The 16892-nt window shown below is 53.9% G+C and overlaps 1 protein-coding gene across 1 annotated transcript in view; it reads left to right on the top strand.

Moving 5' to 3' along the window:
• Positions 1-16892, top strand: part of LOC149521872 (uncharacterized) — a 465443-nt gene that overhangs the window by 431187 nt on the left and 17364 nt on the right. Inside the window, exons 8-10 of the mRNA XM_089772747.1 lie at positions 624-836; positions 9950-10052; positions 13852-14129. Of these exons, the coding sequence (XP_089628873.1) occupies positions 624-836; positions 9950-10052; positions 13852-14129 (594 nt within the window). The remainder of the gene's footprint in view (positions 1-623; positions 837-9949; positions 10053-13851; positions 14130-16892) is intronic.

Raw genomic sequence — 16892 nt, 5'->3', positions numbered from 1 at the left:
AGAGGGTATGTCTACACTATCCTCCTAGTTCGCACTAGGAGGGTAATGTAGGCATACCGCACTTGCAAATGAAGCCCGGGATTTGAATTTCCCGGGCTTCATTTGCATAAGCGGGGAGCCGCCATTTTTAAAATCCCGCTGGTTCGAATCCCGTGCAGCGCGGCTACACGGGGCTCGAACTAGGTAGTTCGGACTAGGCTTCCTATTTTGGACTAGGCTTCCGGTACACCTTGTTCAAATCCTGGGCTTCATTTGCAGGTGCGGTATGCCTACATTAACCCCCTAGTTCGAACTAGCGGGGTAGTGTAGACATACCCAGACTGTGTAAATAAATGGTGGTGGGAAACTGACAGTAAAGGCATGGGACAGGGTCTCCAGCTGATTTGTGGACAAAGAAGGTGTTCCAGGGCAAGGGGCCTGAGCAAGGAACTTGACACAATACATCAATAAATCACCCAGGCCAGCTCCACCTCAGACAGTGCCCCGGCCCCATGTCAGATGCTGGGCCTTGGGTTTCCACTGCCGAGGGGGGGACGTCTCCTGACCACACGGGCACTAGCACGCTGGGCAGAGCAGAAATGCAGCCCCCCCCCACTCACCGCTCTCTCCCTGTCACTCCCCAGACGGCGATAAATGAACATTACCGCGCTGTGCTGGGCAGGAACCAAACCGCGTCCCAGGAGACCTGCTGGGCCCTGTTTTCCCAGCTCTCAGCCAACATGGATTCGAAGCTTAGCGAGGGGGTTTACATGGAGCCCGGCGGGTACCAGCTGTACATGACTGACCAGAGACAAGTGCTGGAGAGTTTCCAGAGGACACCCAACAAAGGAGTCATGGTGAGTGCTGGCTGGGGGTGCGGAGTTAGTCGGGGCACAGCTGGGCGCTGCCCGTTGTTCTCTGCCCACACACTGTGGGCCTGTGAGAGCATCAGGCCTGGCTGTGAACACTCCCAGCATCTTACATACCAGGTTGTTGTCAACTCCAAAGAGCAGGAAGTCACCAGAGATACCCTGATGAGTTGCTGTTTGAGCCTTCAACATGTGTCAAAAGTGTCACCAGGCACAATTCCCACAGAGAATTGTATGTAACACACCTCAAGGGTGGTAAGTTTTCATTATGAACATGAAATGTAAGAACACGCTATAGAATTCCTCTCAGTACTAATCTTCAAAAATGCTTTCGACTGGAAGTTGTCCTCAACCTGTTAAAGTGTTCTCCAACAAGTTTCTGTGTGTTGCCTTGAAGGGAGTGCATTCAAGGACTTGGCCTGGGAGACTGTGAATGAGAGAAAGGGTTTGACTCAGACTCATGCTGACAGAATGAATGGTTACTGTTACTTGAGGAGTAACAGTTAATCCAAACTAAGGACTTAAATTGCCGCATGTAGCCGCCGGCAGTTCGTTCACACTAAGGGGGATTTAAAAATAGCAACCAGACGGGAACATGTAAATAAAGCCCGGGATATTTTCATTTGCAACTCTGGTTCCCTGATTTGCCTACCTAGCTCAAATTAACCAGCTAGTGTAAACATACCCTCAGTGCCTTAGCAGGCAGTGCTATGGACCAAGGAAGGCCCAGTGGTCAGCGTGGAGTGAGCCCCTGGGCAGGGCTGGGACAAACTGCAATTAGGCTGAGCTGGGACTAATGAACGTTGGAATGACGAGGGGTAAAATATCTCCCAGCCCTCCCCTCACTACAGTCTGCAGGGCAGGAGGAGAGTGTGGAGGAGAATTAAACACTTTGCTAAAACCAGTGTGAGCTGGTCTGCAAGGGGATCCAGTTTAAAAACCTTCCCTTTGCAAACTGGCAGCCTGTCGCCCCACACACTGAGCCCAGCCCACCCAGCAACACATGGGAAGGGAACAGCAAGAAGCCCAGACTGACCCATTGCTCACAGGAGGGGAGGGGGAGCAGGGAGCCCAGACTGACCCATTGCTCACAGGAGGGGAGGGGGAGCAAGGAGCCCAGACTGACCCATTGCTCACAGGAGGGGAGGGGGAGCAGGGAGCCCAGACTGACCCATTGCTCACAGGAGGGGAGGGGGAGCAGGGAGCCCAGACTGACCCATCGCTCACAGGAGGAGAGGGGGAGCAGGGAGCCCAGACTGATCCATTGCTCACAGGAGGGGAAGGGGAGCAGGGGGCCCAGACTGATCCATTGCTCACAGGAGGGGAGGGGGAGCAGGGAGCCCAGACTGACCCATTGCTCACAGGAGGGGAGGAGTGGCTGGGGGCCCAGACCGACCCATTGCTCATAGGGCAGAGGGGGCTGTGGGGAATCTGAAGCAGACAGCGAGGGGTTACAGGGGATCTCATGAAACTGTGACTAGGAAACAAACTGCAGATGAAATTCATTGCAGATTTCCCTCCACTCCTGAGTAAATCAGACCCAGCATTCCCATGGCTGGCCGGAGCATGGGGGATGGGAGGTGTGTGTGTTGGGGGGGGAGGGGTGACTTGGGTAGCGTGCAGCTCCTGCCTTCCCCCGGATGGCTGGAGCATGCTTACTTTGGGAATTGCGGGGATTCACTTGCCCCCTTCATGCACATAGACCGCCGTGTATAGGTCCGATTCATCGCTCCCATTACTAAGTGAAAATCTGCCTCTGTGTGAGGCCACATGCAGAAGCTGCTGACCACCTTAAACCCTGCCGTGCTCTGGAGAGCCAGGTCTGCCCCTGCCGGTAGCCGAGGGGCTCCACCCACCTTGGGGAGAGGGGGCAGCAGGACTTGCCGTTACCTCCCAGAAGCGAGTTGCAGAGGTGCTATCTTGGGTCACTTGTATGGGCCAGTCTGAGCTGGGGAGACACGTTTGCAGGCTCTTCTGAGGGTTGGGATACACACATAGTCAGGCTATGGCTAGACTGCACCCCTCTGTTGGCAGAGGGATGCAAATAAAGCACTTCTTTTTTTGAGGAGTACAGGATCTGTGGAAAAAACGCCCGCTGTTCACAAAACTGCAGCTAAACCTCAGTTTCAGTTTTGAAATGGCGCTTGTTCGAAACAGCACCAGAGCATGATCATGCAAATGAAGCACAGGATATTTAAATCCCCACTTCATTTGCACTTTCAAAATGCTTTATTTGCATCCCTCTGCCAACAGAGGGGTGCAGTCTAGCTATAGCCTCAGTGTCACTGATCGATGGACGATGGAACAGCTGGTTTATATAAATAGTTAACACATTTTTCAGAGAACCACTCAAGGTGGAGTAGCCTTCCTCCTCCCGGCCAGCTGCAGCATAGAGGGAGGTGGGAGGGGGGGCCTTGGACAGCGCTGCTCCGCCTTCCCTCAGCTGGCTGGAGCATGCTTACTTTGCGGACGGGGGAAGGGGAAGGGGGATTCACTTGCTTCCTTCTCACCCCTCCCTCCCCCCCCACCCCCGTGTACGGGCCTGATTCTTCGGTTCCCATTGCTAACTGGAAATCTGCCTGTGTGAGGCCACCTGTAGATGCTGTTCTCCAGCTTCAACCTGCCGTGCTCTGGAGAGCCAGGTCTGCCCCTGCCGGTAGCCAAGGGGCTCCACCCGCCTTGGGGAGAGGGGGCAGCAGGACTTGCCATTACCTCCCAGAAGTGAGTTGCCGAGGTGCTGTCTTGGGTCACTTGTATGGGGCAGTGTGAGCTGGCGAGACACGTCTGCAGGCTGCACAAGGCTCCTCTGTGGGTTGGGGACACAGAGTCAGTGTCACTGCCCCATGGACGATGGAACAGCTGGTTTACATAAATATTAACACATTTTTCAGAGAACCACTCAAGGACCCCTTAACCACTCCCCATTGGGCTGAGGGGTCGCAGATTGTGGTAACCAATCAGAAACTGAGCGGGTCGGCCCAGTTCAGGTTTGGTAGCATCCAGAAAAGGTCTGAATGTAGGTTCCCATCCCATTTTTGCAGCTGTCGTACAGGGTTCCTCGAAGGGCGAGGCCTGAGGAATGTGACACTGAGCGGTGGCTCTGGGAAGTGCAGTAGCTGCAGAGCCGTTTCCAAACCCGCTCCTAGCCTCCTGCCCCCTCGGATCGAGCTGCAACAGAATCCGACAGCCCCCCAGATACGGTCCCCTCACGGCCTGTGGGCCAGAATGTGGGGCTGAGGTGACAGCAGTGAAGGGGGAATCACCCCTCAGAAGTGGGGGGATGGGCAGAGGCTGCCAGTACCAAGCTGTGGCTGAGCAACAGCACCTGCTAGAGCAGCAGTGACCCCTCCTGCAGCAACTCCTGTGTACCCAGGGGGCAAAGGGCCAGGAGTGGGGCACTCCCCTCAGCTGTGGGGGAGGGGATGGGGGGAGAAGCTTCACTCTTGGGCCCTTCCTGCTACAGCCAGCGGCCCCCAGCCAGTCCCACCACCCGTCCTGGGGCAGAGCCTGTCCGCGCTGGGGACAAGGGGCTCTCACTATGGCTGCGGTTAGGGGGACACTGAGCAGATCAGCCCCCATCCCCCTCGCTAGAAGACCTTTGAGACCCGGACTCGGATTGAAGGTCTCAGGCCTCCCACTGTTGCTATGCGCAGAGTTAGCCCCCACCGGGGGGGGGCAATCATTTTTGATGGGGGCCACTCCAACAATTTGGGAAGTGGTTAAGGGCTGCACCCTCCCATGATATTAATGCAGGATCTGGTGGAGTTAGGTGCTGAAGGGGACTGGGGTACAGACGAGGGGGTTGGGGTCTGGGAGGGAGTTTGGGTGAAGGGGGCAGTAGAGACCTGGATTGGGAGACTAGGTGCAGGGGTTTGGGTTTTAACCTGGGGCAGCGGACTAGGGTGCAGGAGGATGTGGGGATGTTGGGCTGTGACAAAGGTCAGGAGGGGGTTGTGACTTGGGGCAGGAGACTGGGGTACAGGAGCGGGGCAGAGGGTTTGGGTTGTGAACTGGGACAGGGAAATGGGGTGCAGGATATGGGAGTGGATATGGGTGCAGGAGCTGGCAGAGGGTTTGGGTTATGTGGGGTAGGGATGCAGGAGGGGAGAAGAGGGTTTGCATTGCTAAAATGAAGGGGAAAGGAGCCCAGGAGAGCTGGCAGTATTTTAAAGAAGCCTTATTGAAGGCACAGAAAGAAACCATCCCAATGAACAGCAAGAGAAATAAATATGATAGGAGACCGGATTAGCTTACTGGGGAAATCCTTGGTGAACTTAAGCACAAAATGGGAGCTTACAAAAAGTGGAAACATGGACAGATGACCAGGGAGGGGTATAAATGTATAGTTCAAGAATGCAGGGGAGTTATCAGGAAGGCGAAAGCGCAATTGGAATTACAACTCGCAAGGGATGTGAAATAGTGAAAGAAATGTAGCCGTGTTAGTCTGGTGTAGCTGAAACAAAAAACAGGACTATGTAGCACTTTAAAAACTAACAATATGATTTAACAGGTAATGTGAAGGATAACAAGAAAGGTTTCTATAGGCATGTTAGCAAGAAGAAGGTGACCAGAGAGGGTTAGGCCCCCTACTGGATGAGCGCAGTAACTTAGTGACAGATGATGTGGGAAAAGCTGAAGTACTTAATGCTTTCTTTGCCTCTGTCTCCATGGACAAGGTCAGCTCCCAGACTAATGTGATAAGTGACTCAATATGGGACGAAGGTGGACAACTCTTGGTGGATAAAGAACACGTTAGAAATTATTTAGAAAAGCTAAAAGTACATAAATCCATGGGTCCGGACTTAATACATCCAAGGGTACTGAGGGAGTTGGCAAACGTCATTGAGGAGACTTTGGCCATTATCTTTGAAAAGTTGTGGAGATCGAGAGAGATCCCGGATGACTGGAAAAAGGCAAATGTAGTGCCCATCTTTAAGAAAGGAAAGAAGGACAATCCAGGGAACTCTAGGCCAGTCAGTCTCACCTCGGTCCCTGGAAAAATCATGGAGGGGAGTCTCAAGGAAGCCATTTTAAAGCACTTGCAAGAGGGAAAGGTGATAAAGAATAGTCAGCATGGATTCATGAAGGGCAAGTCGTGCCTGACCAATCTGATTACCTTCTATGATGAGGTAACTGGCTCTGTGGATATGGGGAAGTCAGTGGATGTGATATACCTTGACTTTAGCAAGGTTTTTGATATGGTCTCTCACAATATTCTTGTCAGCAAGTTAAGGGAATGTGGATTGGATAAATGGATGGTAAGATGGATAGAAAGCTGGTTGGAAGGTCGGGCCCAGCGGGTAGTGATCAACGGCTCTATGTCAGGATGGTGGTCAGTTTCTAGCGGAGTGCCCCATAGATCAGTTCTAGGGCTGGTTTTGTTCAACATCTTTATTAATGACCTGGATGAGGGGATGGATTGCACCCTCATCAGGTTCACAGATGACACTAAGCTAGGGGGAGAGGTAGATACACTCAAAGGCAGGGATAGAGTCCAGCGTGACTTAGACAAATTGGAGGATTGGCCACAAGAAATCTGATGAGGTTCAACAAGGACAAGTGTAGAGTCCTGCACTTGGGATGGAAGAATCCCAGGCATTGTTACAGGCTGGGGACCAACTGGCTAAGTAGCAGTTCTGCAGAAAAGGCCCTGGGGATTACAGTGGATGGGAAGCTGGACATGAGTCAACAGTGTGCCCTTGGAGCCGGGAAGGCTAATGGCATATTAGGTTGCATTAAGGGGAACATTGCCAGCCAATCCAGAGATGTGATTATTCCACTTTATTCAGCTTTAGTGAGGCCACATCTGGACTATTATGTCCAGTTCTGGGCCCCCAATTACAGGAAAGATGTGGATGGATTGCAGAGGGTCCAGTGGAGGGCAACCAAAATGATTAGGGGGCTGGAGCATATGACCTACGAGGAGTGGCTGAGGGAGTTGGGTCTGTTCAGTCTGCAGAAGGGAAGAGTAAGGATTTGAGAGCAGCCTTCAACTCTCTGAAGGGATGTTCCAAAGAGGATGGAGAGAGGCTGTTCTCAGTAGTGACAGGTGGCAGAACAAGGAACAATGGGCTCAAGTTGTGGTGGGAGAGGTCCAGGTTGGATATTAGGAAAAACTATTTCCCTAGGAGGGTGGTGAAGCCCTGGGCTGGGTTCCCTAGGGAAGTAGTGGAGTCTCCATCCCTAGAGGTGTTTAAGTCTCGGCTTGACAAAGCCCTGGCCGGGTTGATTTAGTTGGGATTGGTCCTGCCTAGGGCAGGGGTCTGGACTTGACGACCTTCTGAGGTCTCTTCCAGCTCTATGGTTCTATGATTCTATGGTGCTGGGGATTGCAGTGCTGGAACTGAAAGGGGATATGGGAACAGGAGGGGGCAGAGGATGTGGGTTACGTGGTTCAATGATGCAGGAGGAGATACAGGGATGGGTTGTGACCTAGGCCAAGGGGTTGGGGTGCAATCTTGGAGGGTATATGGGAGCAGAAGAGGGGAAAAGGGTTTGGGTTGTGACCTGGTGTGGTGTTGGGGGAAGTTAAGATGTTTGCCTGAGGCTCCCTGTGTGAGGGTATTTTGCCCAGACCTGGTCCATAATTCTTGCCAGTAAGTGAAGAAGTCTGGATTGGATAAATGGACTTTAAGCTGGATAGAAAGCTGTCTAGACTGTCGGGCCCAACAGATAGTGATCAACAGCTCAATGTCAGGTTGGCAGTTGGTTTCTAGCAGAGGACCCCAAGGACTGGTTCTAGGGATGCTTTTGTTCAGCATCTTTATTAATGCCTTGGAGGAGGGGAGGAATTGCACCCTCAGCAAGTTTGCAGATGACACTAAGCTAGGGGAGAGGTAGATACGTTTGAGGGCAGGAATAAGGTCCAAAGTGACCTAGACAAATTGAAGGACTGGGCCCAAAGAAATCTGATGAGGTTCAACAAGGACAAGTGCAGAGTCCTGCCCTTGGGATGGAAGAATCCCAAACATAGTTACAAGCTGGGGACTGACTGGCTAAGTAGCAGTTTGGCAAAAAAGGCCCTGGGGATTCCTGTGGACAACAGTGTATCCTTGTAGCCAAGAAGGCGAATGGCATATTATGGGGCATTAGTAGGAGCATTGCCAGCAGATCTAGAGAAGTGATTACTCCCCTTTATTTGGCTCTGCTGAGACTACATCTGGAGTATTGCGTCCAGTTCTGGGCCGCCCACTACTGGAAGGACATGGACCCATTAGAGAGGATCCAGCAGAGGCCAATGAAAATGATTTGTGGGCTGGAGTACATGACCTACTAGAAGAGGCTGAGGGATTTGGGCTTGTTCAGTCTGCAGAAGTGAAGAGTGAGGGGGAATTTGAGAGCAGCCTGCAACTGCCTGCAGGGGGGTTCCAGAGAGGCTGGAGAGAGGCTGTTCTCAGGGGTGGCAGGTGGCAGAACAAGGAGCAATGGGCTCAAGGTACAGTGGGAGAGGTCTGGGTTGGATATTAGGAAAAACTGTTTCCCTAGGCGGGTGGGAAGCGCTGGGCTGGGTTCCCTAGGGAGGGGGTGGACGCTTCATCCCTAGAGGTGTATATGTCCCTGCTGGACAATGCCCTGGCAGGGATGATTATGTTGGGGTTGGTCGTGCCCTTGGCAGGGGGCTGGACTCGACTCCTGCGGTCTCTGCCAGCCCTTTGATTCTATGATACTCTGTTCCCACCCCACCCACAGAGCTGGCTTCTCATACATGCCAAGGAGAGCTGCACAGCATGCTGAGAGTTGTAGTCTTTTTTTGCCTCTCCCGCTTCCCTCCCCATGTTGGGCAATGAGGAGGGATGATTGTAAGATTACAGCACCCAGAGGGCCGGGGCCCTTCCCTCCAGTGCCGGCCAGGCATTGGTGGTAGGTGCTTTTTCTTGGCTCCGGCCCCAGCAAACAGCAAAGACAGAAGCTGCTGCCTGAGTTTGGCTGGAGATGCTGCTGGTGGTTGGTTTCAGGGAGCGCACTGGGGGCTGCAGAGGGGGACAGTGGGAAAAGCTGGGGAGTGCAGGTCCCAGTCCTGCCCCAGCCTCACTCCTGGTGGATGGGGATGGGGAGTGAAAGTTAGTACAAGCCTCCCCCTGTTGGCTGGAGCATGGGGGATGGAGGGTGGGGCAACACACATCACCGGCTTTCCCCAGCTCAGATGGAATTGGCCCCATGGGGGACAATAGGGGGTGCATTCGCACCCTTCTCAGCCCCCCCCCCCCCGTCCCCCACGTACAGGCCTGGTATAACTGGGTTCAGAGAAGAGTTTGGAAAGTTCATAGAATCCTAGAAGTGGCAGGGACCTCGAGAGTCATCGAGTCCAGTCCCCCGCCCCCTCGGCAGGACCCAGCCTGGGTGATGGGTCTGTCAGTGGCTGTCAGACATGGTCATTGTGGATGAGCCCTTTTCTATGGGGGTCCCTAAGCACCCGACTGCCAGATGCTGAGATGGATCAAGGAAGATTTGCTTCTTGTTAATTTTCCCTGACACACCCGGCGTTGGCCACTCTGTGCAGACAGGACACTGGGCTGGATGGGCCATTGGTCTGAGCAGGCCTGGCCGCTCTTGCGAGGGCACTGAACCAGCATTGCTCTCTGATGTTCAGTGTCCACACAATGCCCAGCTCGGACGTGCTCACTGCAGAGTCCAGCCGGGGACATTTCTGCCTGGAGCTGGCGGTGGAAGGTCGAGCTTGGGGTGACCTGCCCATGCCAGCTCAGTCCCAGATAGCGTGTGCCTGGGTGGGAAATGGCACCTCCAGCTCCAGCGGGCAGGGTCCTGGGAGCCACTAGGAGCCAGGACATGAGAGGTGACAGCTCGGCCCAGGGTGGTTTTGGGGTGTCAGAATAAATGACACGTTCACGCCCAGTGGGATTCCGAGCTGCAGCTGGGGCATTGGCAAGCTCTGGGGGGTTTTCTGCGGGTCACTCAGCAGCCTCCCTTCACGGATTTCCAGCTCCCGGCCGCGTCTCGGGGCCATTTGCTCTGCCGAGTGGCTGAGTTCTTGTCAGGCAATTCTCCCCCTGCTGGTGCCCCCGCCCAGAGATCAGCACCTTGTGCCCCTCGCGCCCAGCGCAGCCTTGAGTGCAGGGACTGACCTGCCCCCTCGTCCCCAGGCGGAGCAGGTGCTGCAGCAGTTTGTGGACAGCAAGAAGGCAGAAGCTGCCGCCATCCTCCTGGCCGACAAAATGCTGACAGAGGCGGAAAAGCACCGGGCAGGTGAGTCTCTGGGGAAGGGTTTTAAGAATACTAGAACTGGAAAGGACTTGAAGAGGTCATCGAGTCCAGTCCCCTGCCCTCACAGCTGGGCAAAGACATGTAGACCATCCCTGATAGATGTCTATCTAACCTGCCCTTACATATCTCCAGAGATGGAGATTCCACAACCTCCTTAGGAAATTTATGTTTAACCATCCTAATGGGTAGGAAGTTTTTCTTCATGTCCAACCTAAACCTCCCTTGCTGCAATTTAAGCCCCTTGCTTCTTGTCCTATCCTCAGAGGCCAAGGAGAACAATTTTTCCCCTTTCTCCATGTGACCCCCTTTGAGATTCTTGAAAACTGCTATCATATCCCCTCTCAGTCTTCTCCTTCCCAGACTAAACAAGCCCAATTCTTCCATTCTTCCTTCATAGTTCATGTCTTCTAGACCTTTCATCATTTTTGTTGCTCTTCTCTGGACCCTCTCCAATTTTTCCACATCTTTCTTGAAATGTGGGCCCAGAACTGGACACAATACTCCAAATAAAGCCTAACTCAATATTTGGCAAGGGAACAGCCTGACTCACCTTAGCACTGTGAGCATGGCGTTCTTTGTACTGAGTAATTATTCTTAACAATCTTGCTCTCAACCTTTTATTTCTTTTATTAATAAACCTTTAGATTTTAGATTCTAAAGGATTGGCCCAGAGTGCTCTTGTCCGTAAGATCTAAAGTGTAAATTGGCCTGAAACTGTGGCTGCTTCTTTGGGACCAGGAGGATCTGTTCGGAGTTGGTGAGATTGAGTTTTATAACCTCTCACCTGTGTGTAAGGTCAGGGTTGATTGTGGCACAGGGGAAGATGGAGTGTCTGAGAGGATTTGCTTGTGAGGCTTCCTGGGGGCCAGATTGGCAGCTGAAGCGCTCGGTGTGACTAGTTTGTGGCCTATTTGGGAAAGGTCTCCAGTCGAGGGCTGTAAGTAGCCCTGGTTTTGAGCAACTCACCCTGAGCTGATGCTCTCAGTGGTGCCCAGCCCCAGCCTGGTCCGTTACAGTTGTGGCATAATTGGCAGGATCCACAGGACCTGGTCAATTGAACTTTGGATCAGGACTCCTTGCAATCCTAAATTTGATTTTGGTATTGAGAGTTTGATTGATTAAAGAGCAGCTGGAATGAGTCAGCCACAGTCTGGACAGAAGGGCTCTGGAAGATTTGTGCTTGGAGAAAGGAGGAGCGAGGCAGAACTGGGAGGCAAGATCAAATCAGTATTTTAGATGCCTTTATACAAATGCAAGATGTATGGGTAATAAGCAAGAAGAACTGGAAGTGCTAATAAATAAATACAACTATGACATTGTTGGCATCACAGAGACTTGGTGGAATAATACACGATTGGAATATTGATATAGAAGGGTACAGCTTACTCAGGAAGGACAGGCAGGGAAAAAAGGGAGGCGGTGTTGCCTTATATATTAAAAATGTATACACTTGGACTGAGGTGGAGATGGACATAGGAGATGGGCGTGTTGAGAGTCTCTGGGTTTGGCTAAAAGGGGTAAAACACAAAGGTGATGTCATGATAGGGGTCTACTACAGGCCACTTACCCAGGTGGAAGAGGTAGATGAGGCTTTTTTTAGACAACTAACAAAATCATCCATACGCAGGATTTGTTGGTGTTGGGGAACTTCAACTATCCAGACATATGCTGGGATACTAACACAGTGGGACACAGACTATCCAATAAGTTCTTGGATTGCATTGAAGACAACTTTTTATTTCAGAAGGTTGAAAAAAGTCCTGGGGGAAATCTGTTCTAGATTTGATTTTAACAAATAGGGAGGAACTGGTTGAGAATTTGAAAATGGAAGGCAGCTTGGGTGAAAGTGATCATAGAGTTCATGATTCTAAGGGATGGTAGAAGGGAGAATGGCATGAGGGGGTAGGCTACATCCCCCACAAAGCACAATGGCATCTTCATGTCCCCAACTGCAAAGAGCCAGTGGGGGAAGAATGTGCCTGCCTCCAGCTTCTGGTAGAGGCTGGAGTTCTGAAAAATCCAGGCATCATGTGCTCTGCCTGACCACCTGACAAAAACTGTCCATACTGCTTGACCAGGGCCTGTAGCACCATAGAAAAGTAGCCCTTGTGGTTGATGTACTGGGCCGCTCTGTGTTGAGGTGTGTGAGATGCTTGATGTGGGTCCCATCAATTGCTCCACCGCAGTTTGGGAACCCCAGGGAAGCAAATCCAGACATGATGGGGTCCAGGTCTCTCAGGCAGATGACCCTTGGCACTAGACTCAAGTTGATGGCCCTCATCACCTACAGAAGGAGACAAACACATAAAACAGAGAATGAGAGAGGGGGTACCTGAGCTCGTGGGAGGTGCCCGCTCCCCTCCCATCCTCTTTCCCCACTCAAGCATCCCAGGAGTCACCCCCTATAAGGCAGCCCCCCAGCAGAAGGGCTGTGTGAGAGTGGGATGGCACAACCCCCCAGGGACTGAGCTTCCTCCCCACCCCCACTTCACCCCGTACACTTCTCAACCCCCCTTTCCCTAAGGTCCCCATTTTCCAAGATCCCCCCATCCCCACAGGACTGCACCCCCAGAGTGCCTTGCCTCCATGAGGAGGGCCCCAATGGTGGACTTCCCCACACCAAACTGGTTGTCCACCAACCGGTATCTGTCAGGAGTGGCGAGCTTCCAGAAGGTGATGGTGACCCTCTTCTTCAGGGGGTGGCAGGTGGGTGTCGCATCATCGGAGGGTAGGGGTGAGCCATGCACACAACTCCAAAACGGGGCCTTCCACATGCGGAAGTTTTGGAGCCACTGCTGGTCGTTCCACTGCTCCAGCCTCCAGAAACGCCTCTCCACTGAGGGTTGCGGTTGCAAGGGTGTTGCTCCCGCAGCCAGAGAGAGGGTCTCCAGAATGAGCTTGGGATTGAACTCATACAGGACCTGGAAGGCAGCCTACACAAAGTGCTGCAGAAACTACAGCATGGCCATATGGGGCCATCGCATGCCATGGGGCACATCTGGCTCCATAGCAAAACGGAGTGCTGTGGCATCCAACAAAGCTGGGCAACCAGATAATGCAGTGCTCTAGCTTTGCTGTCCCTCGAAGAGGTAGCAAACAGGCACCAGCAGCAGAGAAATGTCTGTGCAGGGGGCCCCTTTAAGCGCGTGTCTCTGCAAGGCTCCGGCACCAGCCCTCGGAAGCAACTGGTGACTTAAAGCCCTAGCTGAAGGGGTTCCAGGTGGATGCTCTCTTTTGAAAAAGCGCATCAATTTGTCGATGCGCTTTGGCAGTGTAGATGCTCTTTTTTGGAAGACGTTTTTCTGGAAGATCCCTTCTTAAAAATGTTCTTCCAAAAGAAGCCTAGTCTAGATATAACCTCAGCATAAGTGTTTCCCTTGGTGCCCCCGTGCCTGGATTGGCTTATTACAGTCCGTGTGCCCAGAGCCTCCCTCTCCCTCACACTTATTTCTTTCTGCTCCCTACCCCCACTGTTCAGCCCCGTCCCATCTCCCTCCCTCCCTCCAGCCTCACTGGCTCCTTGTCTGTTGGGTGCCTGGCAGGCTGTGAGCTCCTGAGGGCAGGGCACAGGGACAGGGCTGGCTCTGAGGGGCCAGGCTCACTCCGGGGGCTTGGACGTCAGAGGGACAGGAGCTGCCACCGACATTGGCCCCCCAGTGATGTGTGTGTGGGAGCTACTCAGCCAGGCAGGGAAGGCCCCAGGGCCAGTGCAGAGCTGAGGCCAGGCCCTCACGGGAGTCTCTGGGAATTCTCCTAACGCCCCTCCCCTGCTCTTCCCCAGTGTTGGGCCTCTTAGCCCAGAGCTACGTGGAGACCATCCTGAGCGGGAAGGTGCCCTGCCTGGAGGATGCAGTGACCAGCATTGCCACCAAGCAGAATGAGGCTGCGGTCAGGGAGGGTCTGGCTCTTTATGTCGCCCAGATGGAGGAACAGGTCACGTTCCCGGTGGAGGTGGCCACGCTGTCTGAGACACATGGGGCGTGCGAGAGGGCAGCCCTGCAGCTGTTCGTGCAGCAGTCCTTCAAGGATGAGGGTCAGAAGTACCAGGAGCAGCTGGTGGTAAGTGTCTGCACCCTGCACGTCCCCCTGCCTTGGACCTGCCCCTGGCTTGACATGGGGGCTTGGCCCACCCTTGGCCCCAGGCAAGACCCCAGAGGTTTGGATGCCGGCTCTGGTAGCAAGCTGGAGACACGGGCCCTTGGCTCAAGAGCGGGAACTTGGGTGGCACTTGAACTGGCTGATACTAAAGCCACCAGCCCAGGCCCTGGGGCTGACATTCAGCCCAGCCTTGCTCCTGCTGATCCAACTGCATTTGCCCCTGGCCAGCAAAGCAACGAATGTTGCCCCAAACTCACTGTGGAGTTAGTGAACCTGGGGTGGAGCAAGGTGCTGCCATGTGCTGAGGGAGCCTCCTTAAAGCCCCCCGGATGGGCTGCCCCTGCGGGTTTTCTCGGAGTGAACATACTGCCGTCTGGTGTCTGTCACACCGGCGCTGTCCAGCGTATCTCCGTTCCCGTACACGGGCCAGTGGGAGGCTGTCAGTAGGTGACTGCCCCTCGCCTGAGGAACAAACAACTCACAACCAACTCTCCAAGCATCTCTCTGTGTGTTACCCGGGTAGGTGGGTAAGAAATCTGCACGTTCATGTTCCCACCACAACTCCCCTGAGTTTGGAGCCATTGCTCCCATTTCTGACTGTCAGAGGCTCCCGAGTCTCACCAGCCTGTCTGTCCATTGGATAAAAACAGGCAACCACCCCCCTGTGCACTGCTCCCCATTCAGACCCACAGGGAAGATAGCCCCAAACCTAGAAGAAGTCCAAGACATGCTGGCACTAGGGGTGATCCAACCATCCTCCAGCTCCTGGGCCTCTCCGGTGATGCTAGTCCCCAAGAAGGATGGGTCGATCCAATTCTGGGTGGATTATTGGAAGCTCAACACCATCCCCATGTCCGATGCCTCCCCCATGCCTATGCTTGATGAGATCCTAGACAAGCCGGGGGGAGCTCACTACCTCAGCACCATGGATCGCACTAAGGGTGATTGGCAGGTGACACTAGACCCTGAGGCCAGGCTGAAATTGGCATTTATCACTATGGTGAGGCTCTAGGAGTTCCTGGTCCTGCTCTTTGGCCTCAAGGGGGCACCTGTCACCTTCCTGCACTTGGGACCAGCGGCTGTGGGGGATGGAAAGTTTGGGCTTGGCTTATATTGATGATATTTGTGTCTTCAGCCAGACTCGGCAGGCCCATGTGTCCCAGGCCAGACAAGTGCTGGGCCAGCTGCTGGTGGCTGGGCTGACTGTAAAGGCTGGGAAGTGTAAAGTGGGGATGGCAGAGGTGACTTACCTGGGCCATAAGGTGGGAAGCGGCTGCTTAAAGCCTGAGCCGACCAAGTTGGAGGCGATCAGAGACTGGCCGGTTCAACAGACCAAGAAGCAGGTCCAGGCTTGCATTGGGATGGCGGGGTACTACCAAAAGTTTGTGCTCCACTTTAGCTCCATCTCTGCTCTGATCACAGAGCTGTGTGAGAAGGGGAGGCCAGACAAGGTGGTCTGGACGGAGCAGTGCTAACAGGCTCTCTGCACCCTGAGGGAGGCCCTGGTCAAGGCCCCAGAGCTGGTAAACCCAGACTCTGACAAGCCCTTTATGGTGTTCACCGACACCTCAGACACAGGGCTGGGGGTGGAGCTGATGCAGGTGGACGAGAAGGGGGAGCGGCACCCCATCCTGTACCGGAGCAGGAAGCTGCCACCCCAGGAGCAGAGCTACACACAGCCATAGAGAAGGCTGCCTGGTGTTGGTGTGGGCCCTTAGAAAGCTGCAGCCTCACTTGTTTGGGCGGCATTTTCTGGTGTACATTGACCCTCTTCCCTGACCTGGCTGCACCAGAGAAAGGGGCCAATGACAAGGTGCTGGGATGGAGCCTGCTCCTGCAGGACTATGACATGTGAAGGGAAGAGCTAATGGTGCTTTATCATGGAGAAAGGCCCTGAATTTCCCCAAGCCAGTTCCATCTCAAGGGGGGATGTGACCAAGGGGGGATTGTGTTTGTTGTGTTAGCTTGTGTTACACATGCTTTCTACTGTCCTGTAGCAACCCCTTGTGGGCCTCAGTTTCCCTGGGCATTGGGGGGGGGGGATTTTGGGGTGCCAGCCTTCCCCACTTACACAATGGCTGATGCTTTCTGTCACCTGGGCTGGGCGGGGGGTGGTAACCAGGTGACACATTTTGCTCATTAAGTTGGACAAAAGCTGGAGGCGGGGTGGGCTGCAGGGCTGGGGGGGCTGCTGAGTGTGTGAGTGAGTCTCACTGGCTTGGGGCAGAGATCGGGGCAAGGCCTGGGGCTCTGGCCCTGTTCTCCCCAAGGTGGATGGTGCTGGCTGCTCCTGGTTTCTGCGCTGAGAAGTCTGTTCTAGGCTGTGTCCCTGAGAACCAATAACCCCTGATCTACCTGCCAGCGGAGAATCATGACTGGCTATGGATGGGGGGCAGGGCCAGTGACTCCCCACCCCTCAGTGACACCCAACACCCGTGAGCAGTCGCTAAGGAACCCCCGGTGTCTAGGGGCTAGTCCAGTTGTCTAGTTACTGGGTCTTGTAGTTCTGTGAATGGTCTCAGTGTCCCCGTGGGAATTCCCAACATGAATGCTCCCCGGAGGCAGGACGGGGGCAAATCCCAGGCTGAGACCCAGCATCTCCACTAGGGTCTCAGGCTGTGGCACCAGGGCACAAGTGTGACTGACGGGGCCGCACCGAGTGCCAAAGGGCCTGAGTGCTCACAGGGTTGGGTGCCCGGAGGCAGCTCAGGTCTCAGTGGGATT

Source organism: Pelodiscus sinensis, chromosome 22 (genome assembly GCF_052426305.1).
Source record: "Pelodiscus sinensis isolate ZL-2025 chromosome 22, ASM5242630v1, whole genome shotgun sequence".
NCBI classification, from domain to species: Eukaryota; Metazoa; Chordata; order Testudines; family Trionychidae; genus Pelodiscus; species Pelodiscus sinensis.
The sequence above is the reverse complement of the archived record's forward strand: the minus strand, read 5'-3'. Positions and strand labels throughout refer to the sequence as shown.